Source organism: Trachymyrmex septentrionalis, unplaced genomic scaffold, assembly GCF_001594115.1.
Source record: "Trachymyrmex septentrionalis isolate Tsep2-gDNA-1 unplaced genomic scaffold, Tsep1.0 scaffold62, whole genome shotgun sequence".
Taxonomy (NCBI): domain Eukaryota; kingdom Metazoa; phylum Arthropoda; class Insecta; order Hymenoptera; family Formicidae; genus Trachymyrmex; species Trachymyrmex septentrionalis.
The window spans coordinates 926,923-941,305 of NW_017305800.1; the positions used below are offsets into that span (position 1 = coordinate 926,923).

At 32.3% G+C, this 14,383-nt stretch overlaps 1 protein-coding gene across 5 annotated transcripts in view; it reads right to left on the reverse strand.

Moving 5' to 3' along the window:
* Positions 1-6: 6 nt before the first annotated feature.
* LOC108752927 (2-oxoglutarate dehydrogenase, mitochondrial) overlaps positions 7-14,383 on the reverse strand; it is a 16,436-nt gene continuing 2,059 nt past the window's right edge. The window contains exons 1-16 of one of the 5 annotated variants that reach the window (XM_018494154.1): positions 13,945-14,109; positions 10,997-11,251; positions 10,539-10,748; positions 8,761-8,881; positions 5,172-5,427; positions 4,672-4,906; positions 4,388-4,567; positions 3,970-4,150; positions 3,600-3,880; positions 3,143-3,371; positions 2,650-2,928; positions 2,288-2,466; positions 1,617-2,051; positions 1,296-1,450; positions 686-823; positions 7-306 (exon numbers count right to left, since the gene is read on the reverse strand). In XM_018494154.1, the coding sequence (XP_018349656.1) occupies positions 207-306; positions 686-823; positions 1,296-1,450; positions 1,617-2,051; positions 2,288-2,466; positions 2,650-2,928; positions 3,143-3,371; positions 3,600-3,880; positions 3,970-4,150; positions 4,388-4,567; positions 4,672-4,906; positions 5,172-5,427; positions 8,761-8,881; positions 10,539-10,748; positions 10,997-11,245 (3,228 nt within the window). In that variant the 5' untranslated portion in view covers positions 11,246-11,251; positions 13,945-14,109 and the 3' untranslated portion in view covers positions 7-206. Of the gene's footprint in view, positions 307-685; positions 824-1,295; positions 1,451-1,616; positions 2,052-2,287; positions 2,467-2,649; positions 2,929-3,142; positions 3,372-3,599; positions 3,881-3,969; positions 4,151-4,387; positions 4,568-4,671; positions 4,907-5,171; positions 5,428-7,234; positions 7,338-8,760; positions 8,882-10,538; positions 10,749-10,996; positions 11,252-13,944; positions 14,110-14,383 lie in introns of those variants that run through there. The other 4 variants (XM_018494155.1, XM_018494152.1, XM_018494157.1 and 1 more) reach the window with 4 other exon arrangements.

Here is a 14,383-nt window from a genome sequence, read left to right on the forward strand (position 1 = left end):
TCAAATAAACGAGTGAAACATTTGTGCGCGCTACGAATTTAAATAGGACTTCGCCATTGTGATCGAAGAAATCATTTAAACGGCTAATATAATCTCTGTTCTGTGGTGTATGTCGAGCAAGACACAAAAATTGTCATAATGTGTACATTAAGATAAGAGAAAAATAAATAAACTTTCAGTTCTACACGTAGTGCCACAAAGGATTATTAAAAGTTGAGGGAGTCATCGAGCAACTGTTTGAGTTCTTTGAGGTGTTGCATTTTACTTCCAGTGGCCGGTGACGATGCAGTGGGACGTCCAGCGTACCTAAAACACCAATACAGATTTTGCTCAAAATATGAACATTACTTTTAAAATGTGATACAATTACAATATACACCGATAATATTACTCAATCCCAACAAATAAAGGAAACACTAAAGTTCAAAGTGCAAACATTATCATAATGGCAGCAAATTTATATAATTTATCGCAACTTCATATATAATTATTTCAAATAAAATCTATTTTCATGTTTATTAATGTAATTGCAATATTATAAATTTTGTAACATAATCATAAATAACAATAATATTTCAATTCGTTCACGATACTTTTAAAATAAATGGCTTATACCTAAATGGAAATTAATTCACAATAATTTTATATTAATCCAATTTTCCATTGCCTATCTTGCCGATATTACCTCACTGTTCTTTGCTTTGATTCCATTGGTTCCGTTGATTCTGTTGCTTGCGGCTTTGACACAGTTGTGGTTTCAATCGGTTTAGTCGACGAAAACAAACCGGCAAACCACCCTTGACCATTTGAGTTTGACGCGCTACTGCAACACGGCCCAAATTTTCATTTTATTTTGATAAAACATATAAAACGAGGAAAGCAAACGGTTGTCTTTATAATTCATAAAGATATAACTTATAAAAAGATAACGAAAGCGCGTTACTCTCTAAATATGTATATCAATTGCAAAATTTGACGTGTCGCGCTCATTGTCGCAAATAAAAAAGTGGGCCGTGTAAACAGTTAAAGGTAATATAAAAAACTAAAACGCAATATAGTGTAACATGGGTGCATTCATATATACACACACATACATATATTTCAGTGTATATATTTTTGACTGGTGAATTTGAATCGATCCGAGATTGATTGAGTAAAGTTGATTGAGTAAAGTTGATTAAAGACCGTAAATGATCTCATTCAATCAAAAACCAAAATAAACCATATGACTTTAATCAACTATGAATTCAAAACCATCGCAGTTGAAAACGCTATCAGTTTATTTTGATACTTACACTACGTTTCGGATGCCATTGAGCGCCGTGTGGAACCTAGGTTGCACGTAAGACCATGCGCCTTGGTTCTTAGGTTCTTCCTGAGCCCAGATCAACTCCGCATTCGGATACTTAGCAGCCTCTATCTTGACAAGGTCATACGGGAAAGGCGAGATCTACAGCAGAATCGATTAAAATATTGACATGCATTAAATACAATATTTCAAATTTATAATTAATTAATTAATTTATTTATTTATTTCAAATTTATATTAATTATGTAATTAAATGAAATTTAATCAAATATGATTGACAACTGACATTCTAAAAATAACAACTGACCTGTTCCACTCTCGCAATCGCGACTTTGTCTTCTAAGTTCCGTTCTGTGCGGGCTTTCTTCAGATCATAATAGACCTTTCCGGAGCAGAACAGCAATTTCTTGACGCAGTTGGGATTCTGAACCGCCGTACCTTCTTCAGGTATCACTCTGAGGAATTGTGTGTCCTCTAGCATCAAGTCGAAGTTAGACTTAGCCTCTGGATGACGGAGCAGCGACTTTGGTGTCATCAGGATCAATGGTTTCCTAAACGGTAATGCAATTTGGCGTCGGAGAATGTGGAAGTAATTCGCTGGTGTGCTGCAGTTGGCGACGATCCAATTACTATCGTGCAACTGACGAACAGCAAATTCCTCACTTTCCGGTGGAAAATAATCTGGATCATCAGCGGACATTTGAAGAAACCGTTCCAAACGAGCACTAGAATGTTCGGGACCCTACGAAAAAAAGAAAGAGAATGCGAATTTGAAGCCAATAAATAAATTATATTATTGCAAACGATTGACGTGTCAGATTGATTTATATGTATGCTTCGGTTATATAAGATTAGAGAATTGAACGTTGTGTAAGTCAATATAAAGTTATAAATGTGAATGGTAATCAGTTTCCATGTCACATTTCAAAAAGTACATTATATACATCGTAAAATAATTTTATGATTTTGTGGATTTACCATTCCTTCAAGACCGTGCGGTTGTAACATAACAAGACCGGATTGTCTAACCCACTTGGCTTGACCGCTGCTGATGAACTGATCAATTATACATTGCGCCGTATTGTTAAAGTCTCCGAATTGAGCTTCCCAGCATACCAACGCATTAGGATTCGTCATAGAATAACCCAGCTCAAATCCTATAATTACAATAAAATTATTTTAATATGAAAAATTATAAAGCCCTTAATACATATAGTACATTTCAAAATACAGTATTAAAAATTTATAATTCATATTATAAATGCTGTAAATTTTTAGTGCAGTTACTACATTGAGAATGTATTATAATTATATCAGAATTGTAAAAACTATAATCTTACCGAGAACGCCAAATTCGGACAAAGAACTGTTGCACACTGTATAAGGTGCCTGATCAGGATATAAATAACAGAGTGGCCTATAAGTTGCCTTATCTACAGTCTGATGATGCAATACATGATGCCTGTGAGAGAACGTGCCTCTCTCCACGTCCTGACCTGACAAACGAACGTGAATACCTTCCTTGAGAAGAGATCCGAAAGCCATAGCTTCGCCAAGAGCCCAGTCGACAGTTCTAGCCTCAATCATCTCCATACGAGATTTCAAAATACGCTCGATACCTGTAATAAAATAGTTGCCGTGTTTTTCCTAACTCTATTCTATAAATTATATATTGCTACATGAATTACTATATAAATTTTTTAGATATATTTTTATAAGTTTGTAATTTTAATTTTTTATTATGTTTTATTTCGGGCTTTTTTAAATCTTTAATATATCTTTTTATTAGAAAAAAATATTACCACATTCATCTTTCAACGCTGCTCTACTCACCTTTGTGGATAACAAATTCAGCAGCATTCGGTGGCGGCGATGAGAATTTCTTTCCAATATGTATAAGCGTGTCTTCCTTGATGCCAGTAGGCGAAACCTTCAACGGGTCTTTTCCTTCAAAGAAACCTGACCATGGTGAATCTAACCAATCTTTGTACTTAATATGTGTTTCCTGCCTAGCATTGTTATATGCTTCTTCGCAGATCTTTTCGTACTTGGCTTTGACATCCTATAAAGGATAATCGCTTTTATATTGTAAAAGTAATTATATAAAATATTTGCTATAAAATGAAAGCTTTATACGGTTAGAGCTGCATGTTTATTTCTTAGTTGTATATTCACGTAACAGTCTTAAAGACACTATTTAATATAAAATATATTGTGTGCGCGCGCGCGCATGTGTGTGTATATGTGTGTGTGTGTGTGTGTGAGACTGATTGACTGACTGATTTCGTACCTCAACTTCCGCAGGAGTTACGACAGTACTCTCGGTGAGCGAGTTGGCATATTTGTCAAGGGCTGACAAAGTATTCTTGATCTTACGATACATCAGAGGCTGAGTGAACATCGGTTCGTCAATCTCGTTGTGGCCATTGCGCCTGTAGGAGACCAAATCGATCACAACGTCCTTGTGGAAGGTAGCCCTCCATTCTGCCGCAACTTTACACACATGCATTACGGCTTCGGGATCGTCAGAATTTACATGGAAGATGGGTGCGTTCACTACTCGGGCCACATCTAATAAAGAAATTCGTGATAATTACTGCTATTAGAGAAAAAACATAAATTAGTTTTTGACCCGTTCGTTTTTGACAGTAAATACCAACCAGTGCAATACGGCGACGATCGTGAATGCCTCGGATCGGTGGTAAAACCGATCTGATTATTCACAACAATATGAATAGTGCCGTGAGTTGTGTAATCAGGCAGGTCAGATAGATGCATTGTTTCGAAGACAATACCTTGACCGCAGAACGCAGCATCTCCATGAAGAAGAATGGACATGACCTACAGACAGATAAAATTATATTCACCAAAATTAATTTATATTTATAAACACAATCAAGATCGTATAGCTGCACTATATGGGTATCCAATAATCAATAATATTTAATTATTTTAATAATTATTCAATCTCATAACTTAAATATTTTAAAAGTCGTTTTTCTTTATTTAGTATTTGCTCATTGCCACCTAATTACAAAAAGTATTCAAGGTATAATTTTATTTATACATATTGCTTACTTTTTTGCCTTCGCCATCGCCACGGTAGAATTGCTCGGCGCGTGTTTTGCCTTGAACCACCGGATCTACGGCCTCCAAGTGCGATGGATTTGCAACCACGGCCAGACGAATGTTCTTGTTCGTCACTCGATTAAGACGTTCTATGTAAGTGCCCAAATGATATTTCACATCGCCAGAACCCTGGAATCATTTTATCGTTACCAAGAATCTCGGATCGACAAACGCTAGCCATGATAGCAAAATACACTTTCTATAAATAAAAACACAATTCGTTTTATGCTTACATCATCAGCGGCTTCGAGAGCAGCAAATTGTGTAAAAATTTGACTCAATGGCTTACGACAGACATTAGCGAGAACATTGAGACGACCACGGTGAGGCATACCCATGACAATCGACTCGACTCCCAATTCTGTGGATTTATCAATCACTTGCTTCATAGCTGGAATTAAAATTTCGCAACCCTCCAAACCGAATCTCTTCTCCGAGGACCATTTGCGTGCCAAGAATGCCTCGAATCTGTGATTTAGACACTTGCTAGTTATGTCTCTTAGACAAATATGTGAGAAACTAAATTCCATATTTTCACATATCGATTTAGCATAATTTTTCTTTAAGAAGGTATTTTAGAAAAAATTCCATTTAAATATAAATTATGACAAAAAAGATTATAAAATATAAAAAAATACAAATAAGAACTAAATACTTTGGTTTTCCTAAAAATTGTCAACTTCAAAGCTAGCACTATTTTTGAAATTTATTTAATTAGCGCCGATGTTATTACCCGGTTGCACGTGTCAATCTGGCTAAAATAAGTCTCTTCTCGTCATTCGTCATTTCCATGATTCCGGGTGTTTCCATCTTTTGCCTGATCCAATTACATTGCTCCAAGGAGTTAATGAACATGAACTCAACACCGATGTGACCGCAGTAAGCCGCTTCGAGCCGTTTCAAGATCTCACGCAACGGCAATGATTTCTCCTTGCCGCCAATAAATGTGGTGGATGGCAATTTAAAAACACGATCCATATCCGACTCCTCTGTATTAAGCAATTGAAATAAAAAATACATGCGTTTTACAAATTAGCACTCATAATAAAAAATTACAATTCTTATATACTTATACAGTCAGATGTTTAAATACATCGCGCGTTTATATTCATTTAATATCAAATAATTCATTTAGAATATATATATAAACAAAATGTAATTGTATAGATTCAACTGTACTGAAATATACTTTTTTTAATTTGTTCTGTTTAAAACTGATACTGAAAATGTGTTTTTAAAACTTTATTTTCAATAGTAATTACTTTCTTGTAATAAAAAACGAATAATTATTTTTAATTTAAAAATTATTTAATATACATCGCATATATATAAATATTTCTTTAATAGACACAATATTTACATACTGCAAAATATCTGCTGAAACGAACATGCAGTATATTTTGGAAGATATGTAAGGATATTGATGGTCACAACATATCACTATACGCACGACAGTGCAAACAAATACGAAACTGAAAGAAAAACAAAGTTCTTTGATGCAAAAGAAAAGCTGTGAGCTTAAGTAAAGCATCGTTAGTTCAAACAACAACCACCATTGAGTCAACCATTTGAAAATGTTTCAAACAAACTAAAAAGATGTAATAAAAAATATATAGCAAAAAAGGCAATGTAAATATGGTAAGAAGAACACAACATAGATAAAAAGAAAAATATATATATTAGAAAAATTTCAGAGATAATATATGCAACACTTTGATTTAACAAAGAGGAGAGAAGATAGAGAAAGTAAGAGGAACAAAATTACGGTTTTTTTTTAAGTTTTACATCCGTATTCATAATCCATCTATATTAAGATATTCGTAACATCAATACGCAAATGTCCCTCCTCTAATTCCTGTACGGAAGACGTTTGAAAACTAACTGTTGTCTGCGAATATCTTTATATAGTCGAGATACAAGTTTACGCAGAAGAACCCAAGCACCTGTATACAGGCTTTCGGCCGAAAATTATCCTGATTCAGTGTAAACCCAAGATAAACCAGTGCCTCCCAATATGCTAGCATAAATAAAAGAGCTTTACGGGAAAATCCCGTTTTGGGTGGCGACTACATACTTTGCATTAGGACAGCTACTCGGTATTGAAGTTGCTGCGAGAAAGTAGTGCGTGGTCTCTTCCCTGTGGACATTAGACTCAAACTCAACGATCAAAATTAATCCCAAGGATTCAGGATTCTTTACCTGCTGCATTCAGCTCATACTTACTCGTATAAAACGAGAAATTTAATAAATTAACCGATAAATCTAAATCTCTGATTATATAAATATTAAATTAAATATACGTTGCCCACTACCTTTTAATAATATTTTCTTTGGTACCACTAATACTAAATCAACAATTTGCTCACAAATAAAGAAAATAAAAAGTAAATATAGTTATGAAAAAATGCTATACTAAAAGAATTATAAGCGATAAACTAATACTAACATGGTGAATTAATAATGCGAAAAAAAAAACTTTATATTATGTTTATATTTGTATAAGCTAAAAAAGAGAGAGAATGAAATATTTACTCATCCATATTTGAATTAAACACAAGAGAGAAGAAATTAAATACAGTTTTATACAATAGCAGCCTGTAAATAAATTTTATAGAGAAAATTAATAGACAAAAACGTACTCGAAGACATATAACCGCGATTATTACATCATTATCGTTTAGTATTCGATAGTAAATCGATTACTAGTTTTCAAATGCACTGATGATGCATTTTTTTTTGTTCGAGAGTAGTTTTACTCTTTTCTATTTACGCAGAAACACGTTCAATTAAGCTTACCGAATGAATAATGGGTATAGAGCAATTCTTGCGGATGTCTATCATCAAGATCAGCGCTGTTGATTCCGAGTGGATCCAATTTAGCGATATGATGGCCACGAATCTGTCAATTTAATGCCACATTCATGCGAACCAAATCATTTTCAAATTCTCATTTGATTTAAGTAATTTATATTTAATCAAAATATAAATTACTGTGCTTGATGTTCTACTCAAAGAATGTGCATCATGACATAGATAATACATGATATTCGATGCAAGCTATCATCATGCTCTTCAAGAAAACATCATCACAGTAATTAACATTAAATACGCACAACATACGAAACTAATATCTTAACGTTTGTAAATGTTATCTGCTCCTTAGCTTCCCTATTATTAATGCGTTATATTTATTTAATTATGCGTTATATTTAATTAAAGATATAATAATAATAAGTGCTGCTCAAACATCCCCTTATTGATCGCAACTCACACTCAAGAAAAAATAATCGCGTGCAGTATGTTAGTGTATACAAATTTTATAAAGACAAGCATACTAGTCGAAAAATGTGTGCAGGTATCCATATAAAAGCAATACATATACAAATCATACATGCAAAAAATCAACATAAATTCCTTTATTCTTACCTCCAATGTTTTACTCGTATATTATTGGGCAATGTACATATATATTTATTTATTTTTACTTTCTGCCAAATATAAACGCAATAAATGCATTATGATAAATGTCATACTCGACAATGTCTGCGCATGTATATGAATATTCGAATTACGAAATTCGCTTAGATAATTGATCATTATGAAAAGATGAGACGTATTCATTTTTGTGATTCCTAAAATGAGTATGTTTTTCCAAACATTTTCAGTATCAGTATGCCACAATACAAGGCTCGCCTTCTCTTTTGCAATACCTAATTATATAAAATACCTTTTGCAATATTTAGGTTTGTATAATTCTTTTCAATTACTAGGAATAAATTATTTATAAGGTATTTTCAATAAAAAACAAAAAAACTTAAAAAATATAATTTCCAAAAATATCAAAAAAATAATAATTGATTATTTCTTATTTTACTTTAGATATTTCCTCAACATAATTTTGAAATACGTTCCATACGTTGTAGAGAAAATCATTAAGATAAAATTGCGTCACCTAAATGTATCAAAATTACAAATAATTTTTGTACTTATTTTCTAAAAAAACTCTTGAAATTTTATTTAAAGTAGAAAAATTCTATTTTATGGTCCTTAGAATTTTATCTAAAATTAAAAAATTCTTTCAGCTACGCAAAAGTAAGATTAATATGCAAAGATGATTACATGAAATGATAATACTGAATGTATTATGAATAAAATTACAGTAAACATCAGCCGAATAATTTACGGCTCTATGTATGCATTTTATACAATACATACTCCAAACCAAGTACAATGCGATCCTCATATACGTATGGCACGTATGGCAAGAAAACGCGTCTTTAAAACAAAAGCCCGCGGAAAATGCTTAGGAAGAAAAATCTTACCAAGCATATACTGTCGCAACACTTGTTCTGGAGATCCTTTGCGAGCTGCATAATGAGTGTGTATCAGGTCTGTTTGCATAATACCCAGCGGATCCAGATCAGCAACTAAGTGACCTCGAGCCTATACGCCAATAATCCCGAAAAAAACCTCACATTTATATAAACTGTGTCTATTCTCACAACTACACTCTACACATAGTTACAATATAGAAAAAAAAGAAAAAAATATAGCGGCTATATACAGCAAAATTAGCAAACAAATATCCCAATTATATTTACTTATAGCATACACTAAGATAACACATATTATTGATATTTATTGCAACAATGTTTGTAAAGGAATGGATTTTGTTTTTCATTTATCTCATGGTTATAATTTTACTATAGTAAAAAAAATAGAGTCATTGTGCTATAACAAATATAATTATTATAGTTTTAATAAAACGATTAAAAATAGTGTGCTGCTGCTTTTTTCTTGACAGATCTAGTATCTATGTATTGAGAAGAAAAAGATCAGAACATAAAAAATTATAATTTAAAAAATTCCATTATTTTTGTTGGAAAAAATATAAAGATGCAAGACATGCTTGAAATAGAAGATGCAGTGAGCCACTAGTATAGTCATACAAAAAATGAGGCTATTATGCAATATTCATATTTGCTATTTATATTCAATACACTTATCATGTGTTAATACTTGGGACAAACATAATGTCAGAAAATTTGGAAAACACACATGATAGCCCATTAACATTAAGCAAAAATACAATAAAAAAACATTCCACGTCCCAAACTCGTATAGACATATTCGCGCAAAGTACACATAAATATAAATTCTAACACATACATGTTATCTTGACCAAAAGATATTCTATCTTCTCTGTTCCATGAAAATGAAATTGGGACACAAAAGATACTAAAATATTTCGTTCAATGTATCTACATATACGTATGGATGTAAATTTCATTGAACGAAACGCTGTATAAATGCATGCCATAGCAATTTCCGTAATATATGAATACATTTTAAAATATAATAAGAAATAGCTTTCGTTTTGATAATGGCAAAGCTGAGAATTCGTAAAATTTTTGTCGCATTAAAATTTTTTATTATCAATCAACTACAAATATCAATGGCCGGTATTTATAGTTGTGTAGTTTTTCAAGACTATCTTAAGTGCATTCCTAAAATGTTATAAACTATAAACCAATTATTAATGTCCATTTCTACTAATATAGATTAGCATCTTAAAATATTAACATTTCAAGATATTATTTAAGACGTTTATAGTATTTAGGATCTTATATCTTTAATATATTGCTGTTATATATAGTCTTATTCATGCAGCTTTTAATGGACCAATTTAGTATGATTCAAAAGCAGATTTCTCCAGGTTCCCATTTAATTTATTAAATGTTATATAATAATAAAAGAATATTACTATTTTACATTACAACATTATTATTTATAGATAATAGAGATAGGAGCAGAAATTTATTAAAAAATAGTATTTTTATTATAATTAATGTATAATAACCAATATTAAAAAGCAATTTTTAATATAATTATCATTTAAATTATACACGGCTGAATAAAATAATCTTGCAAACAAAAATAATACAAGTAGTAATGATTACGTGAATTATCAATCACTCTTATATATTGTAAACTTACACACGATAAATTATCATGTCTAAAATATGTTGCAAGAGTACTTGTTTGCAAGAGTAGCACACCTATATTCATTACCGGGAGTAAAGTAAACAAAATATTATACCTGATAAGAACGAATGATAGCTTGCACCGCTAGATGATCGTCAATAATTTTTTCATTGACAGGCGCCTGGCCGAGTTGTGTTCCGCCACTCAGGGGCAACAACGCACTGAGTGGTACTTGATTGTAACTTGGAGCGAGGCATGGTGGTGCCTGATATGCGAATCCTGGGGCAGCTCCAGCGGTGCTGTTTCGAAAGAAGGAATCCCATGACTACAAATAAACAAGAACAAAATAAATTAAGCAAAATCTTTCCATCTATAAATATAAACCAACAACACAATTAAATAGCTTTTACAAAAGAAAACAAAAATAATAAATCACAATTAAATAGCTTTTACAAAAGAAAACAAAAATAATAAATAGACACTCTTTTTATCTTTCGTCGAGTTTTAATTAATTTCTCCTATGATAAAAAAATTGATTTGAATTTGTGCAAAGATGCATTTCAATTTACTTACCACGTGCACACTGTTTGGATCTTGCAGCCACGCGTTGTACATCTCTTCCACGTAAGAGCTGGTGCTGCCATTCAAGAAGGGCTCGGTTGCTACTCGGCTATTGTATTTGCGCGCGGGCTCCGTGAAAATCAACTGGCTGGTCCTAGTCAATGGATGACTACGGACCACCCAGGATGCGTATCTTTCGGGCCCGCATATGCGCGGCGCCAAAGGGGCCAGCGTACTGAATACTGTCCTTGCCTTATACATTTTCACCTGGAACATGACATGATAGGTCATTAGGTGCCTTATCTTGCTTCATATCGTCGATATCGAAGAGATGTAAATAAGCTAATGAAATTGCGCAAACATAGTTACCGATAAGGCATACTCAAATTTTATGCGTCATTTAAATATCTGAAGTGATTAAACGGATATGCGCTGTCTCAAGACCGCAATTGCAATTAAATTAAACAAAGATTCAAATGCTATGCCCGATCATGAGGCATAAATGAAAATATAAACTTTGATAAGCGTAGTAGCAACGTATGTTAAACAAATCTTACACGTACAATCACAATCTGGCTTTATCTACTATAGTCTGTCGTCTTATCATTGTTCTTATTGCATCATTGAAATTCTAGACTTTGCCTGCATGTCATCCATTGATTACTAAGAATTGCGGAGAATATCAAAGGCGCATTTTGCAATTGTGTAAGCATGATTGGTACATTTAGCTGTTCTCATATGTTGCAATATATATGTATATGCGCGCTTGTTTGTACACAGGTTAAATAAAACCTAAGTTGATATATGTACAGACGTAGTATTCGTTATACTGTATCTTAGCATAATTGCGTCATTAGAGGTAATACGTCAAATTTGAAATACAATTAATATTCATGAAAGTAATTCAATAAAATGTAACTTTACAATAAAATATAACTATTGTACAATTTCCCGGAACTTCAATAAAAGATTATTATATAAAATTTCAGAAAATATATTTATCATTAAGACATACAAATAATTGATAGTCATAATAAATAATGCAAATAAAATAAAATTTAGCTCTCGAGACACCTAATAAGTATAATTATATATTACTGTCAGGCGATTAGGAGCAGAATTGTGACGCAGTTATTCGAGCGTTATATATAAAATTGTATTTAATAGACCTTACATGTATTTATACAAAATCGAACGTTTAAGCTCAGTTCGAGCCATTTTCAGCGATGTTCAAGTAACAAATTCAACATTAGCAATTATTCAATCGTTCGAAACGTGGATTCGATTCGATTTTGTATAAATACATATAAAGTCTATGAAATACAATTTCATAATAAATAAATGTATTACAAACGCGCTCAGAGGAGTTTAAAATTTCGAGGAACTGAACTTTTTGTTTTTTATATATTCTAACAGTGTGACCTTAAGAATATTTTCCTGTTTGCTTTTTTAAGAAATCCACAAAAGAGCTCAGAAGAAATAAAAAAGTAGAAGAGAACAATGAAAATACAAGGGACCCTCATCGGAATCCCCTGTATTTCTATTAGTCTCTATGAAGCTATGCTCGACCCTAAAGAAAGGAACGGTTAACAAAATTCGACACACAGTATATTTATTATCATAACCATTGAGATGTTACTGTTCTATTTCTAAGAATTGGCTAGTTTCCAAATTGCATAACAATGTTCGAAAAAAAATGCTGTGGCAATGAGGCTCTCCACAGCAAAACATTGTGCCATTTTCTAATAAAAAAAAAAATTTATTCTTTTAAAAACAATTATTTGAAAAATTTTATTAAAAAATACTGTAATAACTAAAGATATAATCAATCAATCTCTGCAAAATTTCAGTTAATTCTAGTTTTTTAAAAATTAGGTTGAAGTTGTTAAAATTTTAAAACGTTATAAGTTCAAGTAAAAATACCAATTGTACAATTTATGACGCTTTGAGTTGCACTATCCACTTTTTCTCCACTTGTAACAGCACTTTTCACGCTAAATATTAATGTGTCGTAAAACAGAATTTACAACCCATTCATATAATAAAACACATTCGTATAATTTTGACATTTATCGTACACTTTGACATTTTTCGTAACACACCTCAAATGTTTTGGAGAGAAAATTACAATAAATTAAAAAATATTATTACATATTTCCTGTACACTTCTGTATAAATATAAAATTGCTTACGTCAATAGATTCCCACGACAATACATTTGTACTGATGCGCAAAATGTTATCTAAAGTACTTCCTTTAAAAAGTAGAGTAAAGATTAGAAAGCATAGTACACAAGTAAATCCAAAGTTTGCATTATCAATACTTCACGGAGTTCCAGATAAGCTTTGATAAATGTCATTGAATCTGCCAGAAACGCAATAAGTCTAACAATGAGTTAGAATATTGCTTTTTCTTAACATAATAAAAAAGTGTTTCTTCTAAAAAAAGAATCTTATCATTGTTTCAAGCCAGATAGTCAAATTTTAATTAAAATAGTTATATATTTATGGAATATTTACTAACAAAAGTTAATATGTGTCCATAAAAATATTTGTGGACACATATTAACTCGAAACCTTGAGAGCTTTTAACGTATAAAAGTAATTACGACTAGAATATTTCTCAATAATCATAAAATAGCAAATATTATCTATTATTTATTTAACAGCAAAATCTCTAATTAGATCCTGCTTATCAATTATGCAGATAATTCACTTAGAGAGTCGGAACATCTGGCGTCACGTACGGTGCCCCTCTTTTTTTGAAGATTAGATTACAAGATAAAGACTATCTAGACAAGAGTAACGAGAAAAAAAGTAGAAAAAATTCGCAGATTAATTTTACTTCCTTTCACTTTAATAGCAAATAAAATCAGACAGTAAACTTAAGCAACGAAGGCGAGGCCATCGAGTATCATTTTTTCTCCACAGTTGTATCCTTATAGGACTTGCCGCGTTTACCTTCAGCAGTCCTATTCGTCTTCTTTTATTTCGACGCTCAAAATATAAAACGCGGAAAAAAGATATAATCGAGAAGAATAACTCAAAGTCCTATTGACACACGCGATAAGACTGTCTCGGAATCCGTTTCGAGGCGATTGCTGGCCTCGTTCAGGCACATGTGACTACCGGGAAAAACTGCGAGCTCTCCCCGTCTCTTTACATAGGAGAACCTCCACGAGATCGCAATGACTGGAGGTGGGGAATACCTGATTGTCGTTTGCGACACGTCAGAAATGCAGATGCGATCACGTCGGTCCTGAGAACGCGACCGCTCCGTTACTTAAATATATACATACCACGACAATCTTTGTACGTCTGGTATAATAAAAGCAAATTACATATAGTTATTAGTAAGTTTACCGAACAATTTATACGATAAGGACAAGACGATTAACAT